Here is a 25,343-nt window from a genome sequence, read left to right on the forward strand (position 1 = left end):
CCAGGGCTTGCTGGCCAGCCCTGCCACGGCCCAGTGACTGCCCCAAATGGGCACCGCCATCCTCTGGAGGCAAAGTGGCGGCTGCCACGACCCGTTTGGCTCTGCTGGAAGGCAAAAGGGGCTTCAGCAGGCAGCTGGAAAGCAGGAGGTGTCTCACAACTCCTGTCCTTTCCTCCCTTCTGTCTCTTTTTCTCATGTTTGTGCGCTCTGCTGTAGGGACTCATGGCCGAGCAAGGCCTCCTGTCATGGCACTTCACTCCCCTTCTCCTCCCCGGTGTCACGGGGTGGGCAGAAAATAAATGAGGCTGCAAGGAAGCGCAGGAGGTCCCTGGTCCGGCGTCTGCAGTTCCATTTAGCTCCCAAGCATTGTTCTGCCCACGTTTAGGTGAGCGGGAAGACGGAAGCCTTTCTGGAGCTGGCGCTCGGAAAGCGAAAAGAGCCAGCGAAGCAGCTGCCATTCAGTGATTAACCGTGGAAGTCAACAGGATGCGGGAGCTTTCCCAGCCAGGCACGGCTCGTGGCTCCAGGCTGATGTCCAGCAGGTCTCTGCCTGCATCGGTTTCGGTTTTGATCTCTTCGTGGCACGGGGCTCTGGTAGCAGCCAGGGCATCGTCACCGGCCCGCTCTGCTCCACGCCGGTGCGGCCTCACCTCAGGCACTGTGTGAAGTTTGGGGCGTCACAGTGTAAGAAGGACATAAAACTATTAGAGAGTGTCCAAAGGAGGGCTACAAAGATGGGGAAGGGTCTAGAGGGGAAGACGTGTGAGGAATGGCTGAGGGCCCTTGGTTTGTTCGGCCCAGAGCAGAGCAGGCCGAGGGGAGGCCTCATGGCGGCCTGCAGCTCCCTCACGAGGGGAGCGGAGGGGCAGGCGCTGAGCTCTGCTCTCTGGGGACAGCGACAGGACCCGAGGGGACGGCATGGGGCTGGGACAGGGGAGGGTCAGGCTGGGGGTTAGGGACAGGTTCTGCACCCAGAGGGTGGTCGGGCACTGGGACAGGCTGCCCAGGGACACGGTCACGGCCCCGAGCCTGACAGAGTTCAAGAGGCGTTTGGACACCGCCCTCAGACACAGGGTCTGATTTTTATGTGGTCCTTTGGGGACCTAGGAGTTGGACTCGATGATCCTTGTGGGTCCCTTCCAACTCGGATATTTATGCTTCTCTGATTCTGTCTTCACGCGGACAGCATAAGCCACCCTCTGGTTGACAAGGCCACCGTGCTGCTGGTACCACTGCTACTGGGATGGCTGGTAAAGAAATACAACTCAGGATGACTTCTTAACTGAAGAGAAAAAGCATTAAGGCTTTCGTTGTTGTTGTTACAAATTTTATCTCAGCATTAAAAACGCTCTCCAGCTTCTCTCTGATCATCTGTGTTAGACTGGAACCAAACCAAAGCAGTTCTTCAGATGCTGCCTCTCCTCCCCGTAGGCTTTGCTGCAGGGAGAAGAGACACGAAGTCTGGGGAAACCTCTTGGCTGCAAGTAAGGAGAATTCCTTTAATTCAGCTGGGAGCAGTTATGACTGATTTCCTTCTTCCCCAGTGATCCAGAGCTGAGAGTGAAACTTTGCCATTAAAGCAGGCTCCAGGAAAAGGTTCATTTTCTAGGAATAAATGGTTTCGCTGGGTACTTTTTGGCATCACATTCCTCCTCTGTTGGGTCAGAAGGATTTTCCCGAGGCATGATGTGATGGAGGAGTCAGGAAAATCCCAGCAGCTTTGTCACTGGAAGTATTTTCCTGGTGACAGAGGAATGGATGGTAATGCTCAAAAAAAAAAAAAGCAGTCCTGTCCAACAGAGTTTACATTGTGAATATTCTTCTGTGCAATGATGCAGGCCATGCTGACCAGCTCCTGGAGGACAAGGCAGGGCTCGAGAAAAAGTCTTGCGCCTCCTTGCAGAGAACCTGGAAGGTTCCTCCTGGAGCTGGTCCAAAATCCTGCTCCAATATCCACCTGATAAGGAGCATGGATGTGAAAACCGGCCTTGTCCTGCACCCCGAACGGCTTCAGGGTGAAGCAAGGGCTCTCGGAGCTGGAAGGCTTTGTTACACCAGGATGTGTTATTCCTGAAGTGCTGGGAAGAAGGCCAGAGATGTCAAGGTTCCAAAACGCTTCTGCGCACACGAGTGGCAAAGGTACCCACCTGCATCCGTGCTGCCATTGCTCTGCAAGGGAAAGAGAGATTTAAGAGGATGCTACGGCTGGAGGAGCACGGCCTCTGCTCCCAGCCTCGTCCAGGGAAGACAGCAGTGATGTGCCCAAAGTATCTCGTGCCACCTCCCTTGCAAAGAAATCCGTTCTGGGGCAATTTTGCTTAATAGCTGCAGCCAAATGTCCCCGTGCAGGTTTTCTGTGGTGAAGCAGGAGGCTGCCAGCTGGCGTCTCCTCCGTGAATGTTCTGTGATTCTAAGATTCTGTGGTTCTATGATCTCCTCCCGCAAATGTTCTCTGATTCTATGGTTCTGTGATCTCCCCCCGTAAACGTGCATGGCTCCTTACAACGCTGGGGAGTGAATCCTGCCTGCGAGCCAGGAGCTGATACCGAGGCTGGGCCCATCTCAGTCAGCTTGCCTCATTTAGGGTCACGCACTGCCCTTACTGCTCACATCTGCTGCTGATGGCTTGGAGCCATCTGCCAACTCTAGTCCCAGCTGTGGAGCTCCACAGAGTCACCGTGTGCTTGCAGATCCTGGCACGAGGAGAGCTTGCTGGGTGAGGACCAACCCCAGAGCCACGAAGTGGAACTGAAACCAAAACTGGGCGCAAAAATCAGGTTGCCACCCTCTCGCCAGTTCACGTACGGCCACTGGCAAGGACAAAGGGTGCCCTGCTAATCTCTACGTGGGTGTTTGATGGCCGCTGCAGAGTAAGAAATGGGCCGTGACACGACAAAACCCCCAAGTGGCTCCACCTGAGACCACAATTAGAAGAGGTAAAGACTTAAGAGACTGCAGGAACCCCCCCACCACCCTGAATCATGCACTCAGGAAGTCGTCCCCAACTACAAGACTGGGCTGTGAGCAGAAGTAAGGGGCTGAACCACGGGATCCAGCCACGGGACATTCCCTGCTCGCTTCCACACAAGCTTAGCACTGAATTTGTCCCTCCCCTTGTGATAGCTCGGAGCAGTGACCGAGCACGGCCACCCCGTGACAAGGAGCAGCTTGTGAAGGCTCCTCGTTTAAACACACGACCTCAGAGGCCCTCGGTGGGTTTGGTCAAGACCGAGAAGCAGAGAGGAGGTCGGAGGAGACATACGTAAGTCAAAGGCAGCTTCTTCACAACCAGCCTGGACTGCAGGGGCTGCGCACACTGTGGCACAGAACAAGTGACTGTGGCCCCATCCTTCACAGCCTTGCTCAACAGCTCCGCTCGAAGGAAATGCTCCTACGGAACAGGGGGAAAAACAACATTTCCAGGGAGCTGAGAGACGTGACTTGCAACATGGCTTATTAAAACAAACAAACAAAAAAACACCCCAAATCCCAGTGACAAAATAAAAAACCCCAAAACCAGTGGCAGCAAAACCAAGCAGAATTCATGGGAGCTTTCAAGGAAGGAAGTGAAAGCTGGAAAGGAAGGAAGCGGGCAAAAACGGCAGACAGAAAAGGGAACCTACACGCTTGTGCTGAGATAAGAAGGCAGACTCCTTGGAAGACAACACCCAAAAGGACTGTGGAAAAATGCTGCACCACTGCAACCTTGTGTCTTGCTACCGAATGCACAGTGGGGAGCAGTGGGAACCGAGGACAAAAAGTGTCCTCAGCTTATTTGTCTGCTACAGCCACAACCCAGGAAGTCAGAGTCTACCATCAGCATGAATCTCAGGATGAGGACAAATCTCACTTGATGCTCCTCCACCACACACAGACCCTGCAAATTTTACGATCAGAGACGAGCAGATTTTATAGGTATCGGGGTGCTGTCCCTCTCAGGGCTTTTTCAAACTGGCAGCGACCCATCCTGCCCGAGACGTCGTCGCTTGTAGAACTGCCTCCAGACCCCAAACCCTACAGGGACAGTGGGAACTTGCTCTTCCCTGCTGCTCTGCCTCTGCAATGCGCCTCCGAGGCACCGCTGCAGCTCCCAGGCAGTGCTGCTCTGGGAAACTGATAGCTTGCTTTGGTGCAGCGTGCTACGAAGCGCGGGTATCAGGGCCCTGAATTCCCTTTTCAAGGTATTGCTTACTTTGGAGAGAGTTCGCTTACCCCAGCCAACGCCAAAATAATCTTCAGGGACTTTGACATTAACAAACATTTCTTTGCACGTGTCACCGCCACGTAGAGCAGGTTCCATTCATCCTCAGGATACATGCCTAGATCAGAGGAAAGATAACCGGTGGCTTTAGAAAACATGAATGAACAGCTCTGCCACTCCAATGCTTCAGCTAGCGCTCCTGGAAGGACATCCCATGCTCCGGGAGAGCACGGGCTTGCAGAGCAGCACCCTCCTGGGTTTGCTGTGCAGTTCTAAAATCTCTCACCACTAAAATCTCTTGCCTTGTTTCACCTTCTCCCCTGGAGGTAAGGGCAGGATTCTGCATGCCCAGAGGAGCAGCTCGCTGCCACGCGTTTCTCCACCTCCCCAACCACAGACTCAGCGCTTGGGGAGCTTCTGTGTCATCGGCTGAACCAGATTCACTCTGCAGGCTCCTCTCTGCTTGCTGGGAAGAGAGCTGCTCTCCCAAAGCTTTACCTTAGTGGTGCCTAAAGACAGGAGTGGCTTTCCCAAGCGCGGTCCCTCTGTGTTGCCAGGAGGAAACCACAAGAGCAGCGAGCACTAGGACAGCCAGCGTCACAGGAGCTGCTGGGAAGCACGGCCTTGCAGGACCAGCACCAGCAGCACACTTTGCTTTCCCACTTCCAGGTCAGGATGGGTGCCCCTCGCAGGCGTTCCCTTACCGATAAGGGAGTTCGGTATTCTGTCATCGCGAACGGCGTTTAACAAGCCGACGAAGTCGTCTGCGACCAGCACCGTATCAAACTCCAGGCCTTTGGCTTTGTGGACGGTGCCTATTATGTAATCTGCAAGGAATTAGAGCAGGAACAAGAAGGGCAAAATATCAGTCGCTGCAGCAAAAGCGGTGTCTTCGTTTCACAAGGCACCGAATCAAAGGAATTGATTTTGTTCTGCATTCATTTCACCTCTCCCCAGATACGAACTGGAAGCGGAGCACTGCTAACAGGAACCTAGGCTGCTACAGACAACTTCCCTGCCAGGGAAAATGTCTGGTTACCAGCAGCCGGAACCGCAGCCCCAGCTCCCGAACGGGAACACTCTTTATTTGATGAGTTTTCAGCATGATTGCTTTGTCCCCCCCAGTCCCAAATTTTAGTTAGCAAGTTGCAGGGCGACTACACCAGGAATCACAAGAAGAGAATAAAGCCCTGGGGCTTTCCATCTGCAGAAAATGCCACATCCAAAGCTTTGTTTGCCCCTAGCGAAGCCGCCTTAAGCAATCCTTTGGTGGCGGATTCATTGCCCTGAACTCCACCTGGAGCCCAAAATGTACCCCGAAAGCTGCTGTTCTCCTCCCTTTCTCCCTAAAAGGCTGGCTTGACCCAAACGCAGCCTCTGCGCAGAACGAGGCGGATTCAGCACTGAAGGTGGAGCGAAAAAAGACCCGGGTTTGTTTCTCTAAGACTTGGCTCGGCTTTACCTGCCAGAGCTTCTCGTGACACGTGGCTGCTCTCAATCTTCTGCACCAGCTCAGGCATCCGCTCTTTGTATTTCTCCACTATTGCAATCTTCACTTGCAGCTCCTTGTCATCGATGCGCGTTGCGTACTCCTTCAAACCGATGAAGCCATCGGTTTCTTCCCATCTTCTGATAAAGGGGTCATTTATGACAAGGTTTGCTGAGGAGAATGCAGAAGAGGACACGTTAACGTTACAGGCACATGTAATAAAAGGCATTTTTGATTTCTGATCAAATTTCGGAGTAAAAAATTCACAATCGAGGGGAAAAACTGAGCAGTCTGGAAAGACTCTAGTGGGACCTTCAGAGCCTGGAGATGGGACTCAGACCAGGAACAGCCCTAGGGCCCTTCCAACCTGCATTATTCCTTCTTTTTACCCAGATGGAGAGGAGTTTTCCAAGTGTCTCATATTCCAGAACCAGTAACGACACGTATATGATCCATCACACACCCCCCCTCCGGCAGTTCAGTAACTCGTTTGTTGTTCTCTGCTCTGTACATAACAATGCACACAAATCGCTGCCAAGGCAGAGGGAGATTTTAAATGAGTGACTCACTTCCTAAACGATACCCACGAGAGAAAAGGAACCACGTGACAGAGCGTTCGACAAACTAGGTTATAGATACAATAAAAAAAACAACCAACAATCAACCAACCAAACAGGAAAAGCCTTTCGACAAATGAAAAATGAAATTAAATCAGAAAACAAAAGGCAAAAAAAAAAATCCCAACCTATCGGTTTATAGCAGTTTATCGGTCTCTTGTACTCAAGGCATGGCGGAGGGAAACTGCAGAGGGCTGCATAACGCAGACCCCCCAGGTTCTGCCTCTCTGGTATTAACACCAGCCAGGCCACATCGGCCTGAGGAAATATAAAATAAAACACCAAGAAGCCTTCCATTGCACTAAAACATCAGTGCTGCTGGAGGGAGGCTCACAGAAAGATGGGTGAGGAGGTACTCACCTTCCTTCCGCTTATCTGCGGGTTGACTGAGCTTCCAAATGTCATAAATCCTGCTCAGGCCAAAACAGGCAAGCCCCTATGAAAAGAAAAAAAAAAAACAAAAAAACACAACAATTATTTTTTTTTAAATACACAAGAAAAGGTGCTGCCTAGAGTTTCTAGATAAGCCAACAGGGCCCAGTGGTTACTGACGTGAAGAAGGAGGGAATAAAGGAAACGTGCTGAAGATGCAGAGGGAAAATTATTCCTATTATGTTACCTCTTCCACTAACAAAAAATTTAATGTTGTGTTCATTTTAGCTTCTAATAGCTGCGCGTTGCTTTGTTAAAACAAACTTTAGATATCTGTTGTGCTGTAAATGCTCCTGGCCTACGGACTCGATGTTGTTCAGGAGCCAGCTGCAGCCTCTCTCCTGAAATGATGGACCACCACGAGGCAGACAAGCTTGACAAACTGCCTGTAGATGTTTTAGTAACGTAAACCAAACCAAAATGCTCCGCTTTGGCAATATTTACTTTCAGAAAGTAAATATTTCCCCCTCCTTGTTTCCCAGTTTCTTTTGTTTTGTTCTCTCAAAGGCCTCGGTCTTAGCTCACGCTTCTCACTCCGCAATGCTAAAACCGCGAGGACAGATGAGCGCTTTGCTGCAGGGCAGGCAGTTCAAGCATTTCCTCAATTCCAAAATGCAACTTCCCAGTAGAAAGAGAAAAAAAAAGAACTTAAAATATCAGCCTAAAACTCAGAACACCAGGTTCTTCCTCAAACACGTTCAGCACTAGGACAGCTGTTCACTCTCTGCGCTTTTACATTTCTAGGTGCAGAACAGGATCTCCGATTAAATCACAGCTATCCGCGTTTCAGAGTTTGAAGACTGAGGATTCTTCTGATGCTTCTGAAATGGGGAGCATTGTTAAAACGTCCCTGCGAATTAAGCACGTGAATTTCTGCAGACATGCACACACACGGGCTCCTGCTTCAGATAGATGGGTGCTTTTTGCAGATGAAAATTCAGTGCAGACCTGAAGAACTGTGAAGATTCAGATGAAAATTCAGTGCAGACCTCAGAACAGAAAGATTCTGATGCTCTGAGCTTTCCAGTGAATCTTTCAGAGGTGATATCTCAACCCGCAGAGTTTAAAAGATCAGAATTTTACCTGTTTCTAATAAAGGCCCTATGAGAATGACTCCATTTTATTCAGTTTCAGATTTATTATCAAATACATTTACCTTCTAGATGCTGAATTACTCCACGGCTCGAAGAACATTAACATTCAAACTGATGCAGAAAAAAAAGTGAAATGGAAGTGACAGAAGTCAGAGAAAGGTGAAGGGTAGCTAGGTGCAGCCTTAGCTTAGCTTCCTCGAGGGTTTAAAGTTCAGCGTTGCTGGAAATCTCAATTCCCCTCAGCAGCAAGGCTGGCAAACCAGCTTACCCAGGCTTTCCTGGGTATATTGAGACTGGGACCAGCCCACCACAGGACTGGAAATTAGGAGTGATCACTGCACCTACAAGCCCCAGGGTCACCTCCAGCTTCAACCGCTGTCTTTGTCTCACGAGACAGCTTGAAAACTGTTTCTTCTCTCGGGGCACAGCTTGCCTTTCCTTGCTGGCAGAGACGAGGAGGGTGCTTACGCTCAGCCTGCATTTAGAGCTGATTTTTATTTCCCTAATACAGGATCACAGTGATGCTGCCAGCAGCCAAAAGCAATTAGCAGCACTCCGTCTAACGCAAACAGTCGCAGTGACGTGTTGCAGCCACGTATCACGTTCTCTCGCCCTGTCCAGCAGACTGGAGCTGCTGCTGCCTTGTTTGAACCCGATGAAATAAGAGGCCACACCGCACAGAAAGATGATCCTAAAAAGGGAGTCACGCTTGCATGGGTTTGAGGAACAGCTGCTCCAAATGACCAGGCTTTCTCCTTGAGTGTTAATTTTAAACCTCGGTGCTAAGGACAACAGTGACCACGCTTATTTCAAGACCTACAAAGGTGTCACTGCTGCAGGCCCGGGGACATAAAAGATGCAACGGCAATTTCTCCTTACCCCAATCACGCGTATTTTAATCCGCCCCTGTCTCCCAGTAAGCCTCACGGCATCCTCGAACACATTAAAATTGCTTCGTGATAGGATTGTTATCTTCCCTTCCATGCTGCCTCTCACATCACCTGCACAAAGAAATTCCCAGTTAGCCAGGGCAGTTGGAAACTAGATATTTAAAAAAGATTCTCATAAATCAGGATTAATCCTGAGATGGGCTTATTAGAGTCTGGAGGAGGCCACGAGGACGATCAAAGGGCTGGAGCAGCTCTCCTGTGAAGACAGACTGAGGGAGATGGAGGTGCTCGGCCTGGAGAAGAGAAGGCTCCAGGGAGACATAAATTCTTTATTATGAGGGCGGTGAGGCCCTGGCCCAGGCTGCCCTGAGGAGCTGGGGGTGCCCCATCCCTGGCGGTGCCCAAGGCCAGGCTGGATGGGGCTGGGGGCAGCCTGGGCTGCTGGGAAGCGTCCCTGCCATGGCAGGGGGTGGAATTGGGTGGGCTTTGAGGTCCCTGCCAGCCCAAACCATTCTGGGATTCTATGATTCTAAGCTTTGGTAGCTCTGTGACTCGCAGGCGCCGAACAGACCTGCCACCGACACGACTTACCCTCTTGGTTTCCTCCCACTAACGTCTTATTCCTGACGCTCTTGCAGACATCCAGAACGGTTGCTCCAACGTAAGCTATTTCAGGACCAAATCTGAAACTCTACGTGGAAAAGGGAAGGAAACAGAAAGCAGGAAAAGAAGTTTTTATAACCTACAAAAGTATTACCATATATAGAGAACACAACTTCCACCAACCTTCTGGACAACATTTTCTCTTAGAAAATGCACCCAAATCCCCCCACAGCCATTCCAGGCTGTCTTATTTTAATCTGATTCATTCTGCAAGGAGTCCTAAAGGTTCCTCCCTTATGTTAGCTGTGAAAATGGTGTAGCTGCATTGTTAATCAGGCCAAAAAACCAATACCCCACTACCCATTTTTCAAGCCACACGCCTTTCCTAACGACAAGGTGGGATCACTCCAGCACAGTGGGTGCAGAGTTTGAAGAGTGTGCCGCTAATCCAGGAGCAGCAAATACTCCACGATGGTGAACTCAAGAAGTCTGGCAGCTAGATGCCTTCTGAAGAAGGGCATGAGACATTTTCCACTGCATTCGGCATCTGACCAGAGAAAGAGAGCAGCAAATCCTCATCTTACCTGGGTCAGGTAGTAGATGTGGGTGTGAGGCACCGTGTAGAGGGTATTGACGGCACCTCGGAAGCTATAGATCTGCTGGTGAGGGTCTCCTACGAGGATTATCCCGCACGTCTGTGAGAGCACAATATCCACGATGGCTGCAGGAAAACATCAGAGCATTAAAGGGGAGCCTGCTCGTAAAGCAAGAGGGAACTGTGAATTATCGTGTGCCTGTATCGAGGCAAGACCTCTTTCCTCGCAACTCACGGCGTTTAAGATGAGGTCAGCACAGCTGCAGGAGAAAGCGAGCTGGGGAGCAGCACAGGGAATCGTGCAGCTCATTAGAAGCTCTGCAAGCATCCTCCCAGTATTTTAGCCCTGCAGTCCCCTTCAGACAGCGTGCACAAGGCTGTCATGCTGCCAGAACAACGGCTTGCATCACGCACAGCTGTGAAAGCGCAGCCAAATCCCCCGAGCCCCAGTGTCCAAAGAGCACACGTGGGAGATGGTCTGATGAAGCCTAACAGCTGCTGAAAAGATCAAACCATCTTCTGTCCCCCTTCCTGTGTTCCTTGGCACACAATTCAGTCCACCTAGATCCCCTGGCAGAAACAATTCAACCTGCTTTACAACAGAGAGCTACTCCTCATAACTCCGGCAAAGAAAGCCGATGGTCTTCTGCTACATGGCTCAGTGGTTTCGGCTGGGATAGAGTTAATTTCCCTCCTAGTAGCCGGTACGGTGCTGTGTTTTGGGGTTAGGATCAGAATAACGCTGATAACACGCCCATGTTTGAGTTGCTGCGGTGCTTACACTGAATCGAGGACTTTCAGCTTCTCATACCGCCCTGCAAGGAAGCTGAGGGTGCACAAGAAGCTGGGAGGGGACACAGCAAGGACAGCTGACCCCAAACTGGCCAAAGGGACGTTCCATGCCATACGATGTCATGCTGAGCAATAAAACTGAGGGGGCTGGCCAGAAGGGCTCCTGCTGCTCAGGGACGAAGTGGCCGCTGGTTGGTGAGTGGTGAGCAATTAAGTTGTGCATTTCTTTTTTTATATTCTTATTTTATTCTTTTTTTTTTTTCCCTAAACTTATTTTTTTTTTCTTTCTTAAACTGTCCTTGTCTCAACCTAGGAGTTCCTGAACTTTTCTTCTGATTTTAATACCACGTGGGAGGGCAGGGAGGAACTGAGCAAACGGCTGTGTGGTGTTTAGCTGTCTGCTGGGTTAAACCCCAACACTCAGGAACTCCCAGAGTGGTGCAAGGAACAGGCAAGACCTGCATGCTGTGCCTGGTTGGGATGGAGCAGCTCTGCTCTTCTGATAGCTGAACCACTGAACGTCTCCCTGCTTTCGCAATAAGTCACATCCTTGGCTACGCTGTTAAAGCAAAGCACTAGCAAAATGGGCTGGATGGCATGTCTGGATGCGCAAAGCTATTCAAAGCTACTGCCCCTCTGCTGCCGCGTATGTTCTCCTGTACCCTGCTGCTACTGCAAGCTGCTTTACTCAGTCTGCAAGGATCTGGGACCAAGTGAAGGGTCAGTTATAATGTTACAGCTGAAAGAAAGACATTTTTAAACTGTGCTACTTCTCACACCCACCCTTCCTGAGCACACGAACGTGCTGTCTGTAAAGTGCTTGGGAAGGTTGCAGCTCTCCTGCCACCACTCACCTGGGGTGCAGTCCTGTGCTTCATCGACAAAAACGGCATCATATCCTGAAAGCTGAGGCTTACTGAGCTGCCAGAGTTTCAAATAACCTGAGAGAAAGAACAAAGCGTGTCAGTGAGAAGCTCATCCGCTTGTCGTGATCTCTTAAGAGAAGCAACTTCTGGCCCTACTCCTCGCTCGGAAGTCGCATGACATTTAGGAGGGTTGCAAAATTCTGTTGCTCCCAGATGTCGCTTGTCCGTCTTCGGCTGTGTGAAGGATGAAATAAAGTAAAAAAAAAGCAGCCTGACTGCACTGGTGGAAGGCAACTATGCTGATGGCTTAACTGCACAGAGGAGATGACAAGGAAGAAGGTTTTCCCCAGTACGAGGCACCTCTGGCACTATCTCACAGATGCCAAGAAGAGGAAAGGATGTGCTGGTGTCAGCAAGAAGCACTCCCTCTGTTAGCACTCATCTGCCCTCTGTCTGACACAGAATTTCCATGACTTTGCTGCCAATCACACACATCCAAATAGTTCCACCAACTCTGAGGCCAAGTAGGAAAAGTGTAAACCTCCCGCTTTTGGGCTCCCTGGTGAGCTAGTGGCAGCCGAACAGGGGTTTTGTACTTTTTGAAGCTTATTCCTGGTACGCAGCCAGCAGTAAGAGGCATGTATCCCTTCAGTTTTGTATTACTGCTCTTCACCTGAAGGCTGTTTGACATCTGTACTCTCTTACCATCACAAGTTATCTTGTATTTCTTCTCTACATCTCCGTTCAGGTCCTTCATGTTGCGCCATATCTCTTTTGCTTCTTCCACATTGATCTAGAAAAAGTAAACAGAAAGGTCAGGATAATTTGCTTTAAGCAGAAAAATAGTCCAGGCAGAGCAGCCCTTGAGATGGCAGAGTAGCTGGTACAGGCAAGCTATCAGCTTGCAGCATTTAAATGCAATATCCCTCCCAAATTCCTTCCCTGCTTCCAGACAACTTCCTAATTGAACTTTTCCTTCTGGCTTAAAATACAGCCTGTCCACGTCTAATTCTCTGAAGCCTTTCTCCTCCTTTTTCTTTTGTTTCACTACCAGTTAACTTCTCCCCAGAGCAGTCTTTTCTAGCAGTAGCCTCTTGAAAAAGAACATTTCTTTGGTCCAGCTGTTAGGACAGCATGAAACAAGACCCCCTACCTTCTGTACACTTACACAGACCTTGTATTTATTTGGGTTTCTCTGCATGGCTTGCGAGGTGTTTAAAGGTATTTAATATTTTGAGGCTTACAATTCATTCCCTGCCAGCAGCAACGACTGCAGACAGGATTTGTGCCAGCTGGGCTGGATCTGATCAGCTGTTATCAAGGCAGAGCAGAAAGGCTTATTTTCTCCACGACTCCAGCCCACGTTGTCCGCAATGCCAGTCCTTTAAGGCTTGCTGGGACGTTTGTGCTCCAGATTAGAATGCTTGGCTTTGGCTTTGCATATCAAAATTACAATAAAAATGTTTATCATCTTCACATGCAATGTCACAGTGCCCCTCAGGTCCTGATACAAATACATAAAATCCTTTCTCTTTTTTGTTACAGGGAAGAAACATCTGCACTGAGCAGCAACAGTTGTAAATCTCCTGTCTAAAAACCAGCTGTGCGAGCGGATCAGGCCCGGTTCCTTTGGATTTGTCACCAGAATAGGTTTTGACAGTCATTTCTTACAGCTGAAGCACAAATACCCATGAACTATGAGAGCTAAGGGATGACTATAGAAATATTCTACACCTTGCAGCCCGACTCTTCTTTCACCATGGGTACTTACTTTCTTTTCTTCTGGGCTGACAAGTGTTTTCTCTCCGTGGGTGTTTATGAACCAAATAGGAGTGTGCTCTTCACAGATCTCTTCATCTGAAGAGGAAAAGAAGTTTTCGAGGGTCTGCAAGACTGTTTTTCCTCTTATGACCCGAGACTGTCCAGCACGGTTCCGGATGAGGAAGCTCATGGTATAAGCCGTCAGCTTCGACACGTTCAGCTTGCCTTTTTCGTTATAGCTGTGCCACAGACGACGAAAAACAAGAGATGTTGAAACATAGACAAAAAGCCTACCGGAAAAGATAGGTCATGCTGCACACTAATACGTAGAGAAGCTGTTTTATATACCCCACTTTAACCTAGTAATGGAACATCTTAAAAATCTGCACCTACTTATCCTCACTGTACTCCTGGTGGAAGCAAAACCTCATTCATTTTATAGATTTTCATAGACAAAACGTCAAGCCACAGAGGTATTCCCATTGTTCACCCCAGCAATTACGGATTGTTTTCAGAGCCAGGCAGGAGGATTCCTCTCCTCTTTTGTGCCACGGCCCATTTTCCCTTCTGCCTGCAGCACAGATGCCCCAACAGAAGTGCTGGTGGTGCTGGAAACTGAATCCTTAGAACAACTCGGGTTACAAAACCGCCTTCTCTGCTGAAGAAAAGCAGAGTTTAGAGTGGGTTTGCCACTGAATCACATGGCAATTAAGAGTCTGGAGTGAGGCAGGTAAAAGAAATCAAGTGTTTCCTGCCATTATTTTTGCTTCCTTGAGTTGTGGATAATTACTTCACAACCAGACCTTCCTTTCCTGCCATGTATTCCCTTCTCCCCTGGTCTTCAGCAAACGAATCGAAAATCCCCACTCACTATTTGCCGACGCTTCCAAATGCTAACGAATGGAAAGTCCTGCACGTAACGTTTCTGGGGAAGACAGATTTTCCCCTCTCCACAACGGCTTTGCTAAACGACACGTAAAGGAAGTTGAGGTCGGCAAACTTCTCCGCGTACTTGGCCAAAGTCGAGGTCTTTCCTGTACCTGGAGAACAGAGGAGAGTAACCAAAAATCATCGACAGGAACGAACGAACGAACCTGGCCACCTTTTAGCAGCTTTACCTTCCCCCTCCGCTGCTGTCCTAGTGGCACCGCAGGGCTATTTGCAGCTAATGGGAATTTCTTCACCGCCTCAAATGAAATCAGCAGAAGCCGCGGAGCAGAGCGGTTTTGAAAAATCCCATTCTGCAGCCAAAAAGCTTTTTAAAAAAAGCATTTTGCTACCCAATATTCTAGAATTCTGAGCACGCGTGAAAATACCGGTCCCCTTGAGAGAAAGCTTGGTAAATGAAATGTTAGAATTGCTCTTTTAAATGATTCATGGGTTCCTTTCCTTTGGGCGATACAGCCCAGACCACGAAATGAACAGTACCGAAGCGTATTTCATCCAGCACATTTCTCGTTTGAATTTGACATCAAATCTTTGGTGGACCCCCGAGGGAAGGATCCGGTGCTTCCAAGACCTTGTACGCAGAGCATAGATGCAGAAACACTTTCAGCTTTTCTGCCACGGCATCACTCACTCTAAGGCATCCTTTGCATCGCATTTAGCTAACAGACCCTTTCGCAAGGGTCTTCACATCTGGAGAAGGGTTACAAGGCTTTGTACTTTTTGCCAGCAGCTCCTCAAGCTCTTTTTTCTGCTCTGCCTTGTTGCAGTTACAGAGGAATTGTCAAGAGTTCGTGGCTTTTTCCAGACATCAGAAACCGCCAACGGTGGCTTCTGTACTGTGCTGCTTAGCTCTGTGCGTAACTTGGCGGAGAACAGGAATCAGCCCTGAGCCCCCAGCGGGGTGTCTTTAAAGGAAACTCTGCAGGTGAAGGGAGATGATTTACTTCTCCCTTTCTCTTTAAATAAGCTTCCTTGATTTTTAGTGATTCCCCTTTTCAAAACAGAGCGCAAGTGCAGACGATTTCTTGGCTTGCGTTGCTCCTACGGAGGTGCTAAGTCTGATCAAGTAAGAGCAGCTCCGTCTAGCGGCCTGCAGACAATAACACCGTGAAACAGACCCAGCACACGATGAAGGAACGCGTGGAGAGTCGCTTCTCCTCTCCTGGCTTCCTGACAACCTGCTCTGGGCAGTCATCAGCAGTGCCCACACGCTCGTTTCCAGCACTGTGCCCCACCACGACATTTAAGCAGCTTGCACAGTGGTAGCCACCGTTCCTGTTCCTCTGCAAAAGCTTTCTCTGATTTTTGCAGTGATTAAAGGTAAGGTTGATCCCCTGAAATCCACACGGTTCCTCAGGCAGAAGAAGCAGGGAGGGACGGAGCAGAATTAGAGGCTGCGCACTTATTCTTACAGCATAATTTCTGGCTCTTACCTGCAAATGCCATAATTTTCACCACTTGACCACGCTCAATTTTGTGATTCAAAATCCTTTGCTGCTCGTGAGTCAGTTTCACTTCGGACAAGCGACTAAAAAATGAAAAGAAAAAAAAAAAACACAAAGGAGCAAAAGAATTAAGAAGAAAAATCCTGCCACAAAACCAAATGTACTAACGGCAGAAGGAAACCCACGAGTGATTTCTCCCACCCCACAAGCAGGAACGTGGCACTGAAGTCATTGTGCAAATGAGAAGAGCAGCCCCTTCCGCTGAGTAAGAAAAGCCTGGAGAGCGCAAAACTAAAAAGTAAACCTTGTGGAAGGTTACATGGGAAAAGATGTCCTCAAGGGCCCTAAGCCATGCCTTCAAAAGGAATTGGGCACCTCGTCAGCTTAGGCTCATTGAAAACAAACAGCAACTTAGGTTTGGGGTGTTTTGTTGCTTTTAGGAGCATGTATGTTAAATTGCTCTCGTATTCTTCAGTGTAGGACATCAATTATCCCTGCCTCACACGGGAGTTGAGAGCTTTGATTCATGTTTAGAAACGCATTCAGCACTTCCAGCTGGAGTGCAATTGTTTTATTCATAAAGCTCTGAAACCTGTAATCAGCACGAACCAGCTCTTCTCACAGGGGCCTCCCCCATAGGACGTGTAAGTGCTGAAAGCCTTCTTTAAGGATCCTTGACATTTCACAGCCCCCAGGACTTATTTTTTTATGGAACAAGCAAATTTCTGCTCAGAAAAAAAGACACAGGAAAGAGTGAAAGGGCTGGGAAGCCAAGACGCAACGAAAGCCAACATCTGTTGGGTTTCTTTTTCATTATGGCCTCTATCACTGTTGCGCCTTAAATCATCGGTGATTTTATAGGATTTATCTTTGCTGGGCCTCTGTGAGGGATGAAGGCGTTACTGGGGATGAGGACAAGGAGGCTCAGTGACTCAGCCCAGGATAACTGCAACGGAAGGGGCATCAAGCCTGGTTCTCTGCAGGCCCTGGAACTGTTTCACTCCTCCCTTCCCTTCCTTCCCAGGCAGCCAACCAGTGATAAATTATAGCAGCTGTATACGTAACAGTTAATAAATAACAGTTATGCAACAGGATCCAGAAAACAGGAGCTGAATCAATATCCTGCAGCTGGTGTCTTCTTTCCTCCCATTCACAGAAAATAACATTCTTATAAAAAAAAAAACAACCAACACATTACTTGCACTACAGTAACATCACCAGCAAGCCAGCCCCCATCTTGCACGACTGCAGCTTGCACTTCTCGAGGAACTGGCTGTTAAAATTAAAGCATGGATTCTCTCCTCTTCCCAAGGCCTCTTACCTTAGGGAGAGCCACGAACTGGGAGGGCATTTCGGGGTGATTCAGGCTGTGCAAAATTTCAGCAGCCATCACAGTGTTCCACCAACACCTAGCCCCATTGGCTAATAAAGACTCCTAAATCCAGTAACTTAATTTTTCCAGATTTAAGGTCTGCCTCTGCTTTTCTTCTAAGAATTCAGGCAGAAGATGGCAAGGAGTAGAATAAAGTTTTGTACCAATCCTTAGGAATCTTGGAGTCTTGTCTACTAGGCCTTGCCTTGAGATTTTGCTCCACAACTGAGGTTCACCATTCCACCGGTGACCTTCTGGGACCACCTATAATATCATTACCTGGACCAGAAGTCCTGTCTGCACTGTGAAGACTGTGTTTCCTCTTGTATCATCTGTGGCATAGTTACTGAAGCATTTTCCATCAGATACAAGCAGTAGAAAACGTTGTAATGGATCCTGGCAGAAAGGAAAAAAAGGGAATCTATCATTGGGAAATCATCAGGAACAAATTAAACTTCTGCAGCCACGTGAAAGACACCAACATTTTGAATGCTTCCAACAGAGGAACGCACAAAGCCCAAGCAAGCCACCTTTTCCAGCAAAGTGGTAGGACCCAAACTCTCTTCCGAAGGGAATAAGCCAACAGCTTTTCTGTTGAAGCTCATCAGAAAGTTTTCTGCTGCCTGCACTGTGCAGCACTGAGGATACCCCAGGGCATCAGGCACGAAGATCTGAGACAGCGCTGGAACAAATTGCAGGAGGAAGGCTCCAGCGAGTGCTTTAGTGGGTTGTAAAGACAATATTACTATTTTAAAATGTAGTTAGTGATACCTTGAAAAGTGACTGCAAAGGCGCTGCGGGGACAGCTCTGTTTGTGGCCTCTCCCTTGCTCCTGATTGGGGTTTGCAAAGTTTGTGTCCCAGGCTCTGTCACGGAAACGTGAACTGGGAGCAGAGTCCACAGAAGTGGGAGCAGAGTCCACAGAACCCTTGTGTTCTGCCAAACCACCATCAGCAAGAGGCCGGGGCAGCCTGAGAGAGAACCTGGGGCTAATTTAGACCTCTAAAGTGAATCAGTTTCAGTAACTGTCAGATAATTATTTTATACAAGTGTGCTACCCCTGACAATGCTTCATGGGGCTTTGGTACTGCAAAGAGAGCAGCCCAGTGACTCGGTGGTTTTAAATTAATTTCCCTCCAAGTTCACTGTCCTACTTCGGGCTTGCCACTACCGTGGTTTAACTCTTTTAGTGCGGCTTTGCTCCTGGGACCTACCAGCTGCCACCCTGGGCCAGACTCCAGGACGGATTCCCAGAAAGACTTTGGGTCTCACATGAGGTGACCTGCACGCTCAGACTCACTGGTTGCTCTAGGAGCTGCAAACAGGTCCCAGGCAGTTCCTCAAGGACATTTTTCCTCCTTATAATCACAAACCCGGTGTGGTTTGAAGAGATAATGGCAGAAGAGAGGTGGTCATTCATATTTCTCCTGGTGTAGGTTGTTCAAGGAGGTGGAGACGGGATGTGGGTGACTTTGACTACTGGTGAGTGACGCCCTCTGTCTGCCACATCTTCCACAGACGTTTTACTCAAGTTAATGAATTTAGCCAGCAATTAGCAGTCACTGACAGGCCAAACAAGCATCCTGATTTCCCTGGTTGGTCGCACGAGCACACAGCCCATGGTTAAACAGAGGATGAACTCAGGCTGGGCTAGAACTTGCAGAGGGCAACTTACAGAACTGTCGTCTTTCTGGCTATAGATTTGTTTTCCAGTGCAGTTCCTTTCCAGTCTTACACGAATTTATGCGTGTCCTTAATCCTTACCTCACCCTCACTGCAATTCTGAAGCAACCTGTGGGCTCCGACCTGCATTACCAGACACCTCTGTGACCAGAAGGCGCAGAATAGACTGCTAAGCACAGGCACTGAGGGCCCAGGGGACTTGTAGCATCGTTTAAGAAGACAGAAGTGAGTAACTAGTCTCAAGAAAGTAATAAATGCATTGTTTTAACCGATACATATCTAATTCTAAGCAGAAATTTCTACAGTTGCTTTGAAACCTGCTTTTATTTATGAAAAAAAAAGTTATTTTTCTTGAATAAATAAATGGACTTGAAACTTGGTTTTCTTTTGAAAAACAAGTGGACTCTGAAATTAAGGTCCAGGAATTAAAGCAAATCTAAAGGCAATGCTCCCAAACGTTCCTGCAGAAGGCTATGGTTGTACACAATGTTCCCAAGAAACTGCATGCACGAAGGAACTGGAGAGCCCGAACCAACAGGAAGAGAATATATGCTCAGGAGCATATATTCACAGCGAATATCACATATTGCCATGCCTTGAAAGGGGCAGTCGGGCAGGAAGCATCTCTCCACTCCTCACCTGTTAGTGATGGCAATGCTCTTCTCTCTCATCGCGTACAGCAGCGTGGCTATGCAGTAAAGGGTCTCGGTCACGTCCACGACGGACAGGGCAGAGGAGGGTCTCTGCAGACATGCTATCAGCTTCTGGATATCGCGGACGCCGTCGGAGAAAAGCACCATAGCTGTGATCACGGCCCACACGTTCTCAGGCTGGTGCAGGGAACAACAAGGAAGACTGAGCAAAAAGCTTTGAGCCTTTAGAAACAGGTAAATCCTGCTTCAAACTCAAAAAAAAAAAACCCACCACTTATGCCATGATGAATAGTTAAATTCTCTTCAGTCACCCTGAACAGCACAGAGTACAACTCCAGAGGGAAAACTTCCAGATGTGAGAGGGGAGACACAACCTCAAAGCACCAGCAGCTGTTGGGGATGAAGGAGAGGAATAAAACCTACCCCCGGCCTGCTCTGTAAGTGGGGCAGCGTGTTGGCGATGCAGACCTCAGCCTTGGAGAAGAGGCGATGACTCCTCAGGAGCGGGAGAACCACGCCGGGATCTACCTTCCTGTTGGTGGGAATGGCAGAGACGTACCTGCACAGAACGGGAGCAGCAGCGTGTGTAAATAAGCATTATCAAGTGAGCTTACAGGAAAACGCCCTCTCCAAAGCAAAACAACACTATTTTTTTTTTTTATTTGGGGATTCGCCTGGCGGGTGCTGGCATCCAAGCTCGTTACCTGAGCTCTCAGCGAAGAAGAGGAAGAAGGTGGTGCTTTTTTGCCTAATTCTATACCACCCCTGGTGATTTCTGTTGTTAAAATAATTCCTCCTTCCTCATATTTCTGTAGATCTACCTGTTTAGAAGACAAACCCACTTCTCTTCCGGCAATTCACAGGATAAAACGGGACGAGACCCAAAGCAAAGAGGCCTGAGGATCTACAGCTACAAAGCCAAGCGCTGAAGTGGACTTACCTGATCAGCCCCAAGACAGCCCCTTCGTGCTGCTTTGTTATGGCAAAATCCTGCAAGATCTGTTCCACTGCGCACAGGGCCACGTCCTCCTTCATCAGGTACCGGTGGTACAGCTTCTTCCAGGGAATGAACTGGAATGTGAAACATAAATCACCGCCTTTCACCCCAGAGCACTGGAAAACAGGCTTCTTCTGGCGGTAAGCTACTCAACGTGACGTCCAAAGGGGACCCCGATTTCAAAAAGTCCCCGTAGCTTGATGGAAACAGGCACCTAGCATGAGATGGGGAAGGAAAGAGAGAAGAGCTTGCTCCTCCTTTAGACTGTCAACATGTCTAAAAAAGGCTGGTTTTTCCAGAATTATGGGAACAGGGTGACATCAGCTTGGTTTCAAATGTCCAGTTCTTATAGGAATGAGGATATTTCCCGCACCGTTGCGCGGATCTGCTCTGAGAAGGGTTTCAGTGCTCAAAATCCGTGTGCCCGTGAAGCCCTACACCCTGCTGCTGGGACTTCTTCAGTAAAAACTGCCAGGGCGATGCCTTTTAGGCTGTTCCAAAACAAAGAGCAGCCCTGGGAGAGGACTTGAGCACAGGGAGCATTCAGTGCACGTGGTTAGTCCCCCTCCACTCTGAATGAGGCTGAGACAACCTTTTTGTATAAGTTGGGGGTTTACAGAGTGAGCGGTGAGCCAGTCGAGTGCTGCCAACTGCCTCTGAGGCACAGAGATCCTCGCTGCCCCCAAAACGACGGCCAGAGGGTTTGTGACTGTCTGTGCCACGATGGCATTGACTGCAGATGAGCCAAGCTCTGTGAAAACAGAGTTAAAGGCCATTGCTGTAAAACTGTTTAACTACAGCTGACCCCACACACGCAGACACACACACAGGCTGGGGACAGGGATGTGCACCGGCTGCGAAAGGACACAGTCCAGTCTGATAACCAGAATTTCCTGCATGATCCCTGTCAGGAAAACAAACAAACAAAAAAAAAAACCTGCATGGAAAAGGGTGAAAGGGGATTTGGGGGAGTTTTACAGGATGTTCTTTCCACGTAAGGGAAGAATGCATCAAGGAAAGCTACCCCAGCATTGAGACTGTCATCTGAGGAGGTATTCACTGCAGTCCTGAGGGCCAAAAAAATTCAGAAAACTGAATAAGAAAGGATGGAAAGGATGTGAGCATTAGGGAATTAAGGTGACAAAGAGAGACAGACACAGCAGGGATGCATTTGCAGCAACCTGTGAAGCCGCAACACTGAGAAAAAACAGAGCAGCAGAGAAGGACAGGCCCAAATCAACCAGCAGGGCTTACCAGCGGATCGCTGACTACATCCCTCCAGCAGCGACACACCAGGCTCACGCTCTGAAACAGGTCAGTCACCGGCAGGAAAGCGAGGACGTTCCTCAGGACTTCAGCAGGGAGATCTTCGATGCTTCCCTGAGGCACCTCCCAGCTGCGAGTCCCCAGGAGCCCGTAGTGTGCATCCGGGATCGGTTCCACTTCGCCATCATCGAGTTCGTGCTTGATTTGGGCGCGTTTGGGACGAACCACTGGCTTCTGCTCGGGCTCACCCCACAAATCGTGCTCTCTCTTGGGTCTGCCTGCAGCTGCAGAGGACCGAGGCCGTTTTCTGGAGCTTTTCCTGGGAGCGGGTACAAAGTCCTCATCCTCCAGAAAGGAGGATGAACCACCACCGGCCTCCAGCAAAGTGGAGACGCTGCTGAAAGACTCATCAGCTTCGATGAAAACAGGGTCCAGCAGCTCTTCCTTCACTCTTACGTTCTTCTCCCCACGTACGTGCTGTGTCTGGGAGATCTTGAAGTAATCCGTGATGCTTTTCTGCCGCCCTTGGGCTACGGAAAGAGGAGGAAAAGCATCAGGGAAGCATCAGAAACAGCGCAAAGCACGTTGCTCCTAACTGAACTACGGAGGAAACCGGAGGCATTCGTTATTTCTCAGCTCACAGATAGATGAATTTATCACAGGTGAACTCTCCAGCTCCTCTGGCGGCCTACGGAAGTCAACAGAACAAGATTCATTTTTCTCACAGTCCACATAACCTGGTGCTGGGAGGAACGGATTAAAAAAAAATGGATTAAAAAAACGGATAAAAGCGGAAGGTCGGCGAGGAGGATGGGGTCAGGACGGAAGGCTGGCGAGGAGCACTGCAAATATTCTCAAGAGACCTTGCAGCTAGGAATGCGTAAAGCCTGGGGAGCAGTAATGTAGAAAATTTAGAAAATACAGCATCAAGCCCGTATCGGGCTGCTTCCATCCCAGGATAAGATACCGAGGCTTTTAAGAGATAAACAGCCATTTCTGGCCAGATGCTTCCCGGCGGCAAGGCCAGAAAGCGCTGGAGACCAAAAAGGAAAGCAAAACTCGGGAAGGGAATGCTCTCAGCAGCTTCTCCCTTCTTTCTCCGCCAGCCAGGCAGCCCGCGTCGCCCGCTGACTACACTTATCAGCACCAGGAGCATTCCCTCCGTCCTCCTCCTGGTCTGCAACACGGCCCGATGCTTAGCTAAGAGGAAATTTGGGGAAAAAAAAAAAGAAATCACAAGCAGCTACTGCTGATTTTAACGCATTTCGTTTCGGAATGCCGATGAAGAAATGAATTAAAGAGGCCTCATTTGCAAAGTGCTGCTTAAAAAAAAAGCTGTCCCAGTGATTTCTGAGTCCCGTTTGAACTCACCGTGCGCGGCATCACCCTCCAACAGCAAGAGGCCGATGACGGAGGGCCCAAAAGCCTTGTTTGCTGCCACCTTATTGAAGTTTTCCTCCCAAAAATCCCTCGGGCTTCAGAGGGCTTGCAAACAACGTACCTTGCCGATGCCTCCTTCCCTGCTGGCTGGGCTGGAGGCCCCTGCTGAGGTCCCGGCTGCTGTGCTTTTGGCTCAAGGGCTGCGTCAGGGAGGACAAACCTTCGGCGCTCCGCGCGAGAGCTCTGCAGTCGCCAGCCATCAAGTGCAGTTTTTTGAACCGCCTCACTGCTTCGCCAGCGTGCAACAAGGAAAAAGAAAACGGTTAGCACGGGGGAAGACGCAGAGCACCCCTTTAACAGACGCGCAAGTTTCCTCTCCGAAGTTTTGCAGGGCGGCCCCGGCGTTTGAGCCAGGGCTTCCTCCAAGCGGAGCAGAGCTTCTGAAGTCGGAATCGCCCGAGGTCCCCGCACCTGCGACCCCCTGGCTCCATCCCGCGGCGCCTGAGAAGTTTTGGCAGAAGCCGACGGGCTAAAACCAGAACCCGACGGGCTAAAACCAGAACCCGACGGGCTAAAACCAGAACCCGACGGGCTAAAACCAGAACCCGACGGGCGTTTGGGGGCTGAAGAGGCAAACGCAGGCGGCTGCGGAAACAGCAGGATGCCGAGGGGCCCCGCGGAGGCCTCGCGCGCATCCCCGAGGGAGGCAGCAGGCATTCGTTGAAACCTCCAAGGGCTCCTCTCTTCTTTACGAGGGCAGGCAGGAGCAGGACTACGAGCAGCGCCGCTCCCGATGATGGAAAAGGCACGAAGGGAAACCGAAAGCACCGCAGAGGACGGGCTTCCTCTTGATAATGCGGGTTCCCTCCGAAGAGCCGCCCGCTGCCTTCACTTTGGCTTTATTACCGCGCTGTGCGGCAGGGGATAAGCCCCCGCGAAACATTTCTGGCAGCCGCGAGGGCAATCGATAGCGGGAGCCAAGGGTCAGCGGGTTTCGTGTGTGGGGTTTTCTCCTTTTCGCCCACGTCAGCCCTGCGGGGCCGGCGCTGAGCTCCCCACGGGCCGCGCTCCCCCACAACGGGACGAAAACGAAAGGCGAGGAAGGCCGCGAGGGAGGTGAACATTCAGAAGCGGCGCTCGTCGCTTGAGATTTTAAATCTGGAACGGGGCAGAGCGATGCAGGACCCCCGATTCTCTCACGAATGCCCGAATATCAGAGCCAGGGAGCTCGGCCTCCGCACGGTCTCGCGAAAGATGGGGCGCAGGAACGGGGGCAAAGCCTCTGCTCCCCAAGCCCTGGACATCAAAACCCCGACGTGCCAGGATCGCGGCGTGAGGTGCGATCCCAGAAGCCCGGGGCTAGAAGATGAGACCCCTCCGGGCTTCAAACTGTCCACGTTTTTTTCCCCCTTTTCCCCACATTTTTCTCTTGGCACCAACGGCCAAGACAAACAGCAAAGGGCTCCCTGCCCTCGTCCTTCCGCAGGGCCCCGTCACGGCCGCCCCGGCTCTGGGGGGTGCCCCCGGTGCCTCAGGGCAGCCCCCTCCTCATCCCACAGCCGAGGGACCCCCAGAGCCCCCCCGAGGACCCCCCCAAATAGCTAAGGGACCCGCTGCAAAGGAGCCCCCCGCTGTGAAGCCCCTTCCTCCCCTTACCAAGGACCCTGTTGCCACAGACCCTATTGATAAAGGGTCCCCTATTGCTGAGGCCCACCCTTAGGACCCCCCCCCATCCCCAAGGCCCCCCCAATCCCCCCCCAAATCCTCAAAGCCCCCCCAAATCCCCAATCCCCCCCCATCCCCAAGGGACCCCCAACCCCCAAAGTCTCCCCATTCCCCCCCCCCAAATCCCCAAAGCCCCCCAAATCCCCAAAGCCCCCCAAATCCCCAAAGCCCCCCAAATCCCCAAAGCCCCCCCCCAATCCCAAAGACCCCCCCAATTCCCAAGCCCCCCCCCATCCCCAAAGCCCCCCCCCATCCCCAATGGACCCCTCCCCAACCCCCAAAGCCCCCCCTCAAACCAGGGACCCCCCCCGTTGTCATGGCAACCCCAGCTCTGCTCCCCCCCCCCCCCAAGCCCCTTCCCCGGGCGAGGCCCCCCCCCGGCCCCGCTCCCCCGTTGCTAGGTGCCCCCCGTTGCCATGGCAACACCTCCGTTGCTAGGGAAGGGTCCCCCCTCCCCTCCCCAAACTCACTCGCTCCGCGCTCCCCGCGCGCTCCCGGAGGCCGGGCCCCGCCCTCCTCCCCGCCGACCAATCA

General features: G+C 50.4%; 1 protein-coding gene across 4 annotated transcripts; it reads right to left on the minus strand.

The window, feature by feature from the left end:
* Positions 1 to 1,310: 1,310 nt before the first annotated feature.
* Positions 1,311 to 25,330, minus strand: FBH1 (F-box DNA helicase 1). Of its 4 annotated transcripts, none has more exons than XM_080578354.1 (21): positions 25,280 to 25,330; positions 23,206 to 23,370; positions 21,693 to 22,234; positions 20,382 to 20,512; positions 19,865 to 20,000; positions 19,428 to 19,618; positions 17,385 to 17,501; positions 15,722 to 15,816; positions 14,212 to 14,380; positions 13,351 to 13,579; positions 12,285 to 12,372; positions 11,568 to 11,654; positions 9,911 to 10,047; positions 9,315 to 9,414; positions 8,713 to 8,834; positions 6,668 to 6,743; positions 5,664 to 5,861; positions 4,906 to 5,028; positions 4,213 to 4,319; positions 3,263 to 3,391; positions 1,311 to 2,169 (listed from the first exon to the last, which is right to left on the minus strand). In XM_080578354.1, coding segments are annotated over exons 1-21 (3,048 nt in total). In that variant the 5' UTR covers positions 25,281 to 25,330; the 3' UTR covers positions 1,311 to 2,064. The 4 variants fall into 4 exon arrangements, with proteins under 4 accessions (XP_080434480.1, XP_080434482.1, XP_080434483.1 ...); XM_080578356.1 differs by having other exon boundaries at positions 23,206 to 23,373; positions 25,280 to 25,322; XM_080578357.1 differs by lacking the exon at positions 25,280 to 25,330 and adding an exon at positions 23,812 to 24,759.
* Positions 25,331 to 25,343: the final 13 nt, after the last annotated feature.

Source organism: Anser brachyrhynchus, assembly GCF_964034855.1.
Source record: "Anser brachyrhynchus genome assembly, chromosome: 1".
In the NCBI taxonomy this organism is placed as follows: Eukaryota; Metazoa; Chordata; class Aves; order Anseriformes; family Anatidae; genus Anser; species Anser brachyrhynchus.

What these genes read in the sequence shown, in the direction of transcription:
- FBH1 (XM_080578354.1), bottom strand. An exon ending in GAAAATTATGGCATTTGCAG is followed by an intron (nt 14,381 to 15,721) that starts GTAAGAGCCAGA and finishes TCTGTTCTCCAG; the next exon opens with GTACAGGAAAGACCTCGACT. An exon ending in GTCACGAGAAGCTCTGGCAG is followed by an intron (nt 5,029 to 5,663) that starts GTAAAGCCGAGC and finishes AATTCCTTGCAG; the next exon opens with ATTACATAATAGGCACCGTC.